Source organism: Sorex fumeus, unplaced genomic scaffold (assembly GCF_029834395.1).
Source record: "Sorex fumeus unplaced genomic scaffold, SorFum_2.1 ptg000013l, whole genome shotgun sequence".
Taxonomy (NCBI): domain Eukaryota; kingdom Metazoa; phylum Chordata; class Mammalia; order Eulipotyphla; family Soricidae; genus Sorex; species Sorex fumeus.
In genome coordinates this window covers 12416169-12428603 of record NW_026606070.1, presented here as the reverse complement: position 1 = coordinate 12428603, position 12435 = coordinate 12416169, and the positions used below count along the sequence as shown (strand labels likewise).

Here is a 12435-nt window from a genome sequence, read left to right as displayed (position 1 = left end):
AAGCACCGGCGTCCTGCAGGGACACTGTAGCACTGTAGCACTGTCCTCCCGTTGTTCCTCGATTTGCTGGAGCGGGCACCAGTAACGTCTCCTTTGTGAGACTTGTGACTTGTTTTTGGCATATCAAATTCTCCACGGGGAGCTTGCCAGGCTCTGCCGCGCAGGCAGGATACTTTCAGTAGCTTGACCGGCTCTCTGAGAGGGACGAGGAATCGAACCCCGGGGTAGGCTGTGTGCAAGGCAAACGTCCTGCCCGCTGTGCTTTCCTCTCCCTGCGCCTCTCTGAGGAGTGTAAATCCCACCCCCCCTCCCCCAAAGCAACACCCTTAACTGCAGTGCCTTACGGGAGCTCTTCTGCCCAACACGCCCACCTCTTCTCGGTTTAAAAAACAAAACACGTGCCAAGCATTTTTGGCTAACTCAACTCAGCAAGACCAAAGTTCAGTTCTGCTGACTCCTCTCTGCTGGCTACTGAAACAGTTTGCCCGGGGCCAGCCCCTCTGGGGAGCCTCTGAAACTTGCCCCTCAGCTCCGCCAATAGAATCCAGCTTTCGAATCAGTAAGCTCAATCTTCAACCTTAACCCCTTTTTGCCTTCCCACTAAGAGAACTTTTGAGGCAAGTTACTTGACATAAGGCTGGTACAAGTGTTCCAGCCCTTTGGGCCATCTCGCTGTCTTCTTTCCAACTGTTTTGAATAGCCCCGCGGGTCACTGGGTTAAAACTTCAAACCGCAGTCCTCACTTCTGCCTGGTCCTTTCCTAAAATCCAATCTGCTCCTTCGCAAAGCTTGACTAATAGCCTACTAAAACCACTGGTGTACTGAAAAAGGGAACAAAACAATTAGATCTCAAAGAGGTGCCTGCCCCAAAAGGAGAGAGAGAGAGAACAAAAGGGCAGGGTGGGATGGGGAGATGGAGTGTGGGAGGGATACTGTGATCTGTGGTGGTGGGAAATGGGCACCGGTGGAGGGACAGGTATTTGACCGTTGTATAATTGAAACCCAAGCACAAAAATTTTTGTAAGTCTACAACTGTACCTCATGGTGTCTCACTAATAAAAATTAAAAAAAAAATTTAAAAATCTGGGGGAAAAAAAAGAGGTGCTTGCATTAACATAGAATTTTGAAGAAAGATTTCTAATCACTTCAAGATGCAAATTCAAGGCAAATGCAGGATTTTAAAAACCACTGAGATAACGTGATTAACTCAACAGGATGGCATAAGAAAGATATGCACAGTCTGAGCCAAATATAATTTTATACATAAGGTTCAATTCCTTCGCTCCTCTTGGAGAGTCCGGCAAGCTACTGAGAGTATCTCACCGGCACGGTAAAGACTGGCAAGCTCCCCATGTCATATTCGATATGCCAAACACTGTAACAAGTCTCACAATGGAGACGTTACTGGGCCCACTCGAGCAAATCGATGAACAATGGGAGGACAGTGGACAGTAGAAACTTTATATATATAATTTTATGTATAATCTATTCCTTTATCATGAAAGGTTATAAATTTTATAGGATGGCTCAAAACAAAAACAGAAGATTTTTTGTTATATTTGAGAATTCTTCTCAAAACTGAAGAATTACAAAATGGAACCCTCTTCTCTCTGCTCTGCCTATTGTTGTGCGGATCTCAGAGATACCTGAATTTCTATGAGTAAGAAATTGAAGTTTCAAATAATTCTGGAGTCAGAGAGCTAATGGCAGGCAGGAGGATATGATATACATGCACAAAGTTCTGAGTGCTGGCACTGATTAAGGTCTACGGAGCACCTCTATGAGTGACCTCTGAGCACTCAGCCAGGAATTGAGCCTGAGCATCTCTGGGTATGGACCAAAGACCAGGCTTTTTACTACAAAAGCAATTAGAGACTCCCCCACCTCAAAACACCTTAAGCACTCCAAAAGCCCAACAACAAAGAAAGTGAAGCTATGCACATATTTTCCCCCAAAAAGTCATGCATTGTCAATAGGCGTTAAAATATTCCTGGTTATCAAGGAAATGCAATTCAACATGACAATGAGATACCACCGCACAGTGACAGTGGCATCTACGGAAAAAAACTGGAAACAGTGCTGGGGAGGATGTGGTAAAAAAAGGAACTCCAGGGGTTGGAGCGATAGCACAGCGGGTAGGGTTGCACGCGGCCAACCTGGGTTCCATCCCCGGCATCCCATATGGTCCCCCAAGCACCGCCAGGAGTGATTCCTGAGTGCAGAGCCAGGAATAAACCCTGAGCATTGCTTGTGAGTCAAAAAGCAAAAAATAAATAAAAGGAACTCCATCTAATGGGATCAGATAGAAATGGTAAGACAGAATTAAAACAAAAAAAGAGTTCGTCAACACGGTAACTTTATTAGTCTCCCTGACACAGAAGTCCAGAGCAAGGTGAAGCCACAGCAGAACCAACAGGTTGGGTGGAGCTGGGAGGTCAAGGGGAGATTTCCAGGCACTATTATAATTCAAGAAACAAAGCTTAGGACCTCAGCCATTGTTACATTCTGAATTTCACCTCTCTAGACCCACAGGCAGGGGGAGACACCCAGTTAAAAACTGGGAAAGGAAGGGAGCAGTTTGGGGTTTGAAGTGCTCAGATTCGCTCTTCTGGCACTTTCTGTGAGCACCGTGAGGGTTACCTCCAACAATTCATCACATTAGGCCAGTGAGACAAGATGCACTGTGAGGATATGTTAATCAATCATATATGCAAGAGTGAGTCGGTGATGATACACCCTGCTGTTGATGTGTCTAGCATGCAATCTCCAGTTCTTAACAATTGACAGAATTACACGGCATCTCGGAGGGTCGGAGAGATAGTACAGCGGGCAGGGTGCTCACCTTACAGGCATCCCATTTCATCTCCGTGCCCCGCCAGGAGGAATTCCTGAGTGCAGAGCCAGGAGTAATCCCTGAGCATCATCTGGTGTGCCTTCTCTAGCCCAACGACAAAAAACAAAAACAAAAACCAAAAAACCACTACGGGGCATCTTGGAGAAAGACAAAGTTTTATTACAGTAAAACTGAAGTTGAACTCATGAATAGGAGTAAAAACTATTTTACTTAAGTGTATTTAGAAATTGCTTCCTAACACAGAGTGGGTGAAAGTTGCCTTTTACTCGTGATTTTTGTCATCTATCATAAAACATCTTAGAAATAGGATACGAGAGGCATCAAACTATTTCCAAATGCAAAAACTTGCTAAAAAAAGAGAAAGTGGCCCAGCTCTTGTAAATCTATTTCCCTACATACAACTCTCAACACTCACAAGAAACACTGCTCTAAATAAATTTATTTTGGGGTTTTGGACTGTACCCGGCTGTGCTAGATCAGGGTTTACTTCTGACACTGTGCCTTGGGGGTCACTTCTGATAGTGCTGGGGGACTATACTTAATGACAGCAATTGAACCTGGGCGGCCCACTGCAAGCCAGGCAAAAGCCTTGCCTGCATTATCCCTCCGGCCCTCGAAAGAGAGTGTTGTGACATGAAATGCCTTTTCCAGGCCAGAGAGAGACTCAGTGTGCAGAGCATATGCTTTGCATATTAGAGGCCCAAGGTTGGTAGTGGAAACCACATGGTCATCCAGCCCTGAAAGGAGTGTTCTCAAGCACTGAACTGGGAGTATCCTCAGTAAACTGCTGAGTGCAGTAACACCCGGGGGAGGACACCCTCCCCTCAAAAACTGAAACTACTAAAGGCGGCAGGTCAAGAAAATCAAGTCCAGGTTTTTCTCCTCAATGGAAGAAAGGGCAGTCAATGATGAACTGAAGACACTCCACTATTGCTATTTACACTTAAGGCAATTCAAAAACTGAGGTCTTAACTGCAGAACTGTACAAGGCATTTGAAAATATTAAAATCTTCAGGGTAGACTAACAAGCTCAAATGTCTACCCAAATCTATACAGCAGGGACCTTGTTTTTAGCAGGTAAGTTATTTATAAGAATCTTACTCTCATACATTGTTCTGTTTGGGTTTAAGAGAATATATAACTCCTGCCCCCTGCAGTGAACCCACAAGTTCCACATTCCCATAGAAGCATGGACCTGTCACCAAGAAAGAACTATGTAAAACATAGACACATAGACAAGACACACACAAAGACACACACACACGAGTAAGGGGTCAGAGCTCATTTTTCTCTCTTCAGTGATGATGTGAAGGCACTCCATTTTTTCCTCCAGGAAGGTTAGAGGAAAATGATTTTACATCACCACTACCTTCCCATTTCAAATACTCCCACCATCACTCAGGTTCAAAATAAAAGCATCAAAATGCTTCCAAGTCTTCTAGGGTTTTCACAGTATGGTGCTTTTGGAGTTTTTTTAATGGAAACAAACATTCTTGATTTGCTAATTTTCAGAGTAATGGCACATAATGTAGCCTTCCCCTTGGAATGGAAAAGTTAGTTGGAAATTACTTCATTCTTTTTCTCTTCTTCAAAAGTGCATCACGTAGTGCCAGCTGAAAGATAAGAAAAAAAAAATCAAAACCTGGTAACTTTGGGGAACTCTACCCGTACTACTTATTGGGTCATCCGGAAGTGGAGCAAACTGGAATCTCTAAGCCAGCAAATCTCAGAGAAGCACAGATAGTGAAACACTCTCAATAACAGCTGACTGTCTGCACACCACTAAACCTGTCTCCATGTGACAGGAACCAGGCAAAGTTTTTGACCAACTGTTCCCACCTTAAAAACAAAACTTCACATCAGGAGTTGCTGCAGCATGCACACGGAGATGGCACTGTTTTTGCAACGGTAATTAATACATAATTTTTCTCTGGGTTACATGGCAGTATTTTAGCATTGTGTAAGATATATCACCTAAATTAAAGCCAACAAGTAGTGTTTTGTCTTTCTTCACAGTCACTTTTTCCAAGACAAACACAAAACAAACACTAGCCGCCCGTTGTTCATCGATTTGCTCTAGCGGGCCCAGTAGGTCTCCATTTTGAGACTTGTTGTTACTGTGTTTGGCATATCGAATACGTCACGGGGAGCTTGCCAGGCTTTGCCGTGCGGACAAGATACTCTCGGTAGCTTGCCGGGCTCTCTGAGAGGGGCGGAGGAATCGAACCCAGCTCGGCCGGGCTGGCTGCGTGCAAGGCAAACGCCCTACAGCTGTGCTATTGCTCATTCCACCAAATAAGGCACATACAAACCATTGATTGCTTTTTGGTGCCCCAAGTAGCAATCAGGGGGTCTCAGGGTCACTCATGGCAATATGTGGCCCAGATAGATGGGGCTGAGGACCACTGGGGCCAAATACAATAGCCTTAACAGCAGTGTACAGGGAGCCAAGTGGGGCCAGGGGTCAAGCTTGAGGCCCAGCATGGGGCAGGCAGGCCCCCCAGACCTGTGAGCCATCTCCCCAAGTCTTACAAATCCTGGAATGGCATTTTAGCACTGGTGAAGATTTACAATAACTAGAATTAGAATTTGGAATGTTCCCTTCTTTGTAGATTTTCAAATGGCTTTGTCTAAAGGAGTAACTGAACTATGAACATTTTACTATAAGTAAATGCTAACCAGAAGAAGTAAATCTTTCATAACGACTCAAATTCTAATCAAAACCCCAAAGTGGTAGTTGAAGACCTAAATATACATATTCCAGTTACTGTGAAATCATTTGTAACTTGTTTAATTATCTTGCATTGGATGTATAGAGAAGTATGGGATTTAATTATTTCTGAGCTTTTCTAAATACAGAAGCTGGGTTGGGTTGCTCATTTGTTTTTGCTCGTTCTTGTTCTGGGGTCGCACCTGCTGGAGCTCTGGGACCTCCCTCGGTGGTGTGGGGCGTACCAGGCAGTGGCGGGGCCTGAATCAGGCCACCACAGGCAAGGCCAGACTGAGCGTCTCCTGAGCCCTGGTTGTATTTAAAGTCTGGAGCAGAAGACAGCAAGACTAATGTGCACTATGAACGTACGAAAACATAAAGCTGTACAATCCCTCCCCCCAATAAATAGGCTGCTTGGCCTGGCCTAGAAATCTAGGAACTCGGGTTCAGTCTCTCTGACTTGATAAGAATCAGGGAGCTTGCATTCCTTCACTTACAGAGCAGAAAACTGGTCTCCCCTACAGTCACACAGTTGAGTGTTTATTTACTTCTTTGGGGTTTTGCAGGGAATTGCTCCTAGGGGGTCGTTGGAGGGGGTTAGAATCAGATGGCACCCTGGGCTTCCTGCGTGCAAAGTAAGTGCTCACACCCTAGGGCCATGTCCCTGGCTCACAAAGCTGAATTTTAACCAAGACTTACACAAAATCCTAAGAAGGACAGTACGGTTCTGGCCAGCCAAACTGCCAAGTGAACTCACCTGCTTTTCTCGGAAGGAACGTTTATGTTTGGATCGGACATTCTGGCTGTATCTCATCATCATAAAGTTCTTCTGTTTTTTCTTTTCTTTATTTGTGGAACTAGAAAATGGATTCATTTTGGTTTTCTTCCGCACGAATTCTTTTCGGTCTGTCTTGCCGGCCTATCGGCACAAAAAGATTGATGTTCTCTCTTAAACAACACTCTTCAGGAATTATCTAAGCAACTTGTATATATAACATACAAGCTGTAGGATAACCTAACCGTATAATATACAAATTACCATTAACTTAGGTCTCACTCACCATCGCAGTTGCTAGTCTTGTCTCCTTGTCAGACTTGGGCTTTTTATGCAGCCTTTCAATGTCCCGGAGAGAGAGCAACTCACCCCTACAGGGAGGAGAATCAGGGTGGACCAATGTGCGATTCCTCCCCCGGCGCTTCCCATGTCTTGGGGACACCCTGAAGACCTGGGGTTTCCCCGTACCTGGACTCCTCATCACTGTCGATTTCGATGTATTTCCTCTTCGGGGCCTTCCCAGGGGCCGCATCCAGTTCTTTCCTCATCTGGGCTATGCGAATCTTCTGGAAGTCCTCTTGTGTGAGAACCCGGCTGGTGCTGACCACAGCAGCCCTGGCCTTCCGCTCCTCCGCGGGCATGCCGTCCAGCTTCTTGGCCTTCGAAGCAAACCGCAAATGCTCAACAGCTACTAGCACAAGTGAGGGCCCGACGGACCCCGCGCGATGCTCGTTATTTGATATTATGCAAGGAACTGAAATTACAACGGACGTCGTCATGGTGCACTGGGACAAGAAATGTGTTAGGACTTACGATTTCCTGCTGTTCCTCATCGGAGGAGTGGTGCACATCGATCCACTCCCCATCGCTGTCGTCCTCCTCACTGAGGCTGGCGCTTTCCCAGCCATCTGTGGGAGACGGGCACAGTCAGTTCTAAAGCTTTAAGTTGGCAAAGGAAAACAGACATGGAAACCTTGGCCTGACACTCTGCTGACCCAGACGTGAGCGATGTCTATTGTTAAATAAGTCACAGGGATTCAATGAGCACTAAGAACCTGCTGTGATCCAAAACCTGAGGATCATGATCTCTGACCCTCGCAACTCAACAGAAGAGCAAGAGAATCGACCCCGGGTTTAATTTCCCTGCCCAGGTCATGCCACCGGGTTAGACAGCCTCAATAGGAACTGTGAGAATCGGGTCTGCCTGCCGAGCTCCTGTCTGTTTCTACCAAACCAAATGTGTCTATCAAACTTCCAGTATGTATGATCTTCTTGACAACAGTGAAAATATCTCAGTTCATTTATATATATTTTTCGAACGAGTTAGAAACAATCAGAAAACTCAGGTGAAGGGTTCTGGATAGGACAGAACTTTGGAGACACCTTAGCAAAGAGGCAGTGAAATTCTTAAAGGAGTATCACAGGAAGGTCGCACAGTTGCTGACACTTGAAATCTTTCAGTGGTCGCTGGATCTCATAGGACAGGGTCCCCATTCTTTGGTAAAGAAATATATACCAGTACTCAACAGCCGGGTGCCAACGCCAGCCTGGCAGCTTGTTCTGTTCTCCACATTGTAACATTTCCCTAAATCTTGCAGATTCGGCTCCACTGGCCTGTCAGGTCTCCATATGAAACCATCCCTCACTCATTTCAGATCTAACTCAGATACATCTCCTGGAGGCCTTTTCTCAAAGTGGCCAGTTCAGCTTTCCTCCTTGTGGTAGGAGGTTCCAACGGCCACTGTGATTCACGTTAACGCTTCACTGCTGGGCTGCTGGTGAAAGGTCCACGGGGGCAGGGCAACTTCACTCATCACTGCGCTTGCAGCGACTGGCTCACCTTTATAGCCTATGAGAGCTTGGCTGAAATCATGAAGGAACGGGAAGAGGACGGGACCCTGGCAATGAATCAAACTGAGGCTAATCCTGCAAATGAGGACGGAGTTCCTCAAGTAACCTTCCACAACCCCAAGAAATGTTCTCATTAGAGTTTTGAAGATTAAGGACAATCTTCACCATCTTTTCTAAGCAACACTTTCCCCCATGCCTAGCATGCCTGTGGTAAGGGGAATGTCACCCTGAAGGCCATGGGAGTCATCTTCCACACTGGGGGTCTTCAGTCTTTTCACACCTACGAAACCAGAGGAGCCTGGCTGCCAACCGGGGCTGGGAGGTTCATACTACTACTTTATACTAGACATGTACATTCGACTTGGTCCAGGGACTGTGTCCATTTGATTCCGTGTGTGTACGAGTGCGTGTGTTTCAGAGGAGAGAAAGAAGGAAAATATGTTCAAGAGAGAACACATGCAACAAAGAAACAGGGACAAGCAAGTGAGACAGTGTCCGAGAGGGGACGCGATCTTGAAGAGTGAGCCTGATCCCCAGTGTTTGCAGCATTAAGTCATTGCCTAGTAAGTATCTGCTGATTTAAACAATCTAAGATTTCAAGGAACAAGTTCATCCTGAATATGGCGAAATAAAAGACACCTTCATTGCCTTCCGAGCTCTCTTCTTTTTCAACTTCCAGAACTTCTGCTCCTGGAATATAATCTTTCGCATCTAATTCTCCATATTCTTGCACTCGCGCTTCCAGGGAGGCCTCTGTTGGTTTACCCTAAAGGGAAGGAAATTGTTTTAATGAGGTGCTTAGTGTACATAACATTACTTGTGAAAGGGATTCTTGAGGCTAGAAGGACTAGATGAGAAGGATTTACAACTAAGCAAAGTATACCTGTTCACATAACGAGACTATTCTACAATGAAGAAGGAAGGATTACAAAAAACAGAAATACTCAAATGACCAAAAAAGTGTTCCTTTATGTCTTTGGTGAAAGTAAGTTCCACAGCCAGAATGCTGCCTATTATTTTCTCTTCTGGTCCAGATCAAGAAATAGGCAGTTATTTAAGGAAAATTGTTGCAAATTTCACCCCATTCCCTTCCTGTCGGGATGTCCTGAGGTGGCAGTCAAGCCTGGCTGTGGTGCCTACACATTTAGCTATTTTCTCTAAGACTCAGTTATAATGACAAGTAATTTAAGGCAATGGTTTTCTGTGCTTTACATTACAAATGCGAAAACTCAAACTACAGGAATTACCCTCCACTTTCAGAGACTACAACCTTCAGATCAGTGTTTTTCAACCTCTATATACCGGCCCGAAAACCTACTGCTTTTGATGATCTTTTATGCAAGCTTCCCCTACCCGGAATTTCTTCTGTAACATCTTGGGGTTCAGTGTTCGGAAGAGCTGAATCAAAGTCCGAGCAGACATCATCACATCTATAAAACAACACCTTAAATCAGAAACTCCAGGGTCTACTCATGAGAGAAAAGGCAACAGCACATTTCTTAGTCTACAGAGAACAAAGAACACAGAACTTACTCTTATCTTTGTGTGTTTTATACTGAGCCAAGTCTTGGAGAAGATCTTCAGTCATGGCTAGAGGACATCGAGCAGTTATCTCTTTAATAGCATTGATTCTAGAAGAAAAATGAGTGTAAAAAATACCAAAGGGAGCCAAAGAGGTATCTGAGTGGGTTGGCGCACACACTCCATCACAGGACACCGGGGCTGGACCCTTGGCACCTAAGCCCAGGGCCAGAGGCAGCTTGAGTGCTGACAGGTGTGAAGCCAAAAGAAAACAAACAAAAAGTTTCCAAACAGGAGACAGAACAGGAGATAAAGCTTCTGTCCTGCATGCATTCAGCCCTGCTTCAATCCCTGGCACCACATATGATCTCCAGAGCACTGCCAGGAATGATCCCGAGCACAGACCCAGGAGCAGCACTGAAGACTTCCAGGTGTACACCCTGTGATCCCCCCAAAAATATCAACCCTCCCCCAAATCCCAAACAGTACTTTGACATGGTTCAACCTAACAAGATCCCCTAAAAGAAGTAGGTCAAAGGAATGAAATCGAATTTTATTCTAAATTCTAAACCTGCAGATTGGTAGAGAATGGTAGAGAATGTGAGGGTGACAGTTCTCAAGGGCTTTTATTCCAGACACTTGAGGGTCATTCCCTTTGCTTCTACACTAAGGAACCATGCAACATTATTCACCAAATTTGTTGTTTTATTTTGTTTTGGGGTCATACCTAGTGATGCTCAGGGCTTGCTCCTGGCTCGGCACTCAGGAATCACTCCTTACAGTGCTTAGAGGACGATGTAAAATGCCAGGGATTGAATGCAGGTTGGCCGTGTGCAAGGCAAACACTCTACCCCCCGTACTATTGCTCCGGTCCCAATTTACCCGATTCTTAAGTGGAGAGGGGACAAGGTCCATTTGAAAAAAGTTAAAGATGTTTAGAAGTTAGTACAGCTTAGTTCTTTGAACAGATCGGACAACGTACACAAGCCAGTATGTATATTTGGCAGTTTTCAATCCAAAGGGCTGCTGAGTTGCCCTGGGATTCAAGAGTGATTTGATAATTCATTTGTCTCAGGGGAGAGGTATAAATTTAAGGTAAGAGACAGGAGGAAGGCAAAGAGCTCTCCAAACAATTATTTATTTGAGTTAATCCAGTCTAAAACAAAAAATACTGCAAATATTGATGAGAATAAATATATTTTTATAGATATTTTCTTTAAAAAATATCCCATAAATATCCTGAATAAATATCCTATTTCCTCAAAATTCTGGCAATAACATACAATTTGGGGCCAGAGGTGGGTCTCAGGTGGCAGAATCCAATGTCTCGTGTGAGTGAGGCCCTGGGTTCGACCCCTGGCACTGCACGGTCCCCAGGACCAGCAGAAGTGGGGCTGATCCCCCTAGTGTGGCTGGGGATGGTGCCCACAACCAACCAAAACTAAAAGCATCAGGACTTCCGAGGAGGCTGAGGAGTCCAAGCTGCTTCTCTGGCGGCAGAATGAAGCTGACACCTTCATCGTGGTGACGCTAAGCGCGCCGAGCACATCAACAACATCCACACCCCACACACGTACCCGACGGTCATGACTTCCCCAGAGTTCTTGTCAGTGACGAAATTGTTGGCCACGGTCATAAGCAAGGACTGAATGATCTAGTGGGCAAGGAAAGGAGACAGTGAGTGCTGGGAACCTGCTGGAACCCACTCAAACCCCAGACGCCGTGGCTCCCAGGGCCCCGCAGAATAGGTCTGTCACTGTCCTCCTGTTGTTCATCGATTTGCTCAAGTGGGCCCAGTAATGTCTCCATTGTGACACTTGTTATTGTTTTTGGCATATCGAATACATCACAGGGAGCTTGCCAGGCTCTGCCGTGCTGGCGAGATACTCTCATTAGCTTGCTGGGCTCTCCAAGAGGGGCGGAGGAATCGAACCTGGGTCAGCTGGGTCGGCCGTGTGCAAGGCAAATGCCTTGCCCGCTGTGCTATCGATCCAGCCCAAATAGAGTAGGTCATGCAAAATAAATAAATAAAGAAAGAAAGAAATAAAACCCCAAACAAATAAATGTTGTTTTCACCCAAGAAAATCCAATGCTATTTCATAAAAATATCAATTAAAACTATCGGTCACAACCAACTTTGAAAAATAGTCACTTTAAATTTACTGATAGTGCTCGCTTCGGCAGCACATATACTAAAATTGGAACGATACAGAGAAGATTAGCATGGCCCCTGCGCAAGGATGACACGCAAATTCGTGAAGCGTTCCATATTTTTTTGATCCAGGCCATCAGGTCTGTCCGGAGGGGAAAGGGTGTTGCCCCAGTCGCCTTCTCCTCTCTGGAAAGAAAGATGGCGGCTGCATGGGAGCCTTGTGGACAGCAGGTATGAGCCGGGGGAGTGGGGGCGACTAAAACCTCATGGGAAGGGGGGCGTTCTGGCCCGTCCTTCACGCCCTACCGAGGCCACCAGTTGCCCCCCACTAGCGGCTCTCCAGCATGGCCACGACTCCAGAGCACAGAAACCAATTTCTTAACTATCTGACTTTCAGTAGAAATACTTCCAGGGTCAATAAGTAAAATAGCAGAAATCCAAAACCAACATTTAATTCTTGAACCCAGCTGTAGAAAGCAAATCACTTCACAAGGCTTTGTCAGCATGTCTGATTCGGGGGGGGGGGGGGGTAAACTCTAAATAATAGTGGTGAATCTTTTATTGAAACAATG

General features: G+C 45.5%; 1 protein-coding gene and 1 non-coding gene across 2 annotated transcripts in view; one reads left to right on the top strand and one right to left on the bottom strand.

Annotated features, from left to right (window-relative positions):
- Window positions 1–2399: 2399 nt before the first annotated feature.
- The window catches only part of SDAD1 (SDA1 domain containing 1), a 29365-nt gene continuing 19329 nt past the window's right edge, over window positions 2400–12435 (bottom strand). The window contains exons 14-22 of the mRNA XM_056111116.1: window positions 11289–11365; window positions 9724–9821; window positions 9544–9620; window positions 8830–8956; window positions 7153–7247; window positions 6808–6998; window positions 6626–6710; window positions 6322–6483; window positions 2400–4467 (exon numbers count right to left, since the gene is read on the bottom strand). Coding sequence (XP_055967091.1) covers window positions 4420–4467; window positions 6322–6483; window positions 6626–6710; window positions 6808–6998; window positions 7153–7247; window positions 8830–8956; window positions 9544–9620; window positions 9724–9821; window positions 11289–11365 — 960 coding nt within the window. The 3' untranslated portion in view covers window positions 2400–4419. The remainder of the gene's footprint in view (window positions 4468–6321; window positions 6484–6625; window positions 6711–6807; window positions 6999–7152; window positions 7248–8829; window positions 8957–9543; window positions 9621–9723; window positions 9822–11288; window positions 11366–12435) is intronic.
- Window positions 11880–11986, top strand: LOC130020860 (U6 spliceosomal RNA). The gene has a single exon (XR_008792056.1). It is a non-coding gene; the product is annotated as a U6 spliceosomal RNA (small nuclear RNA).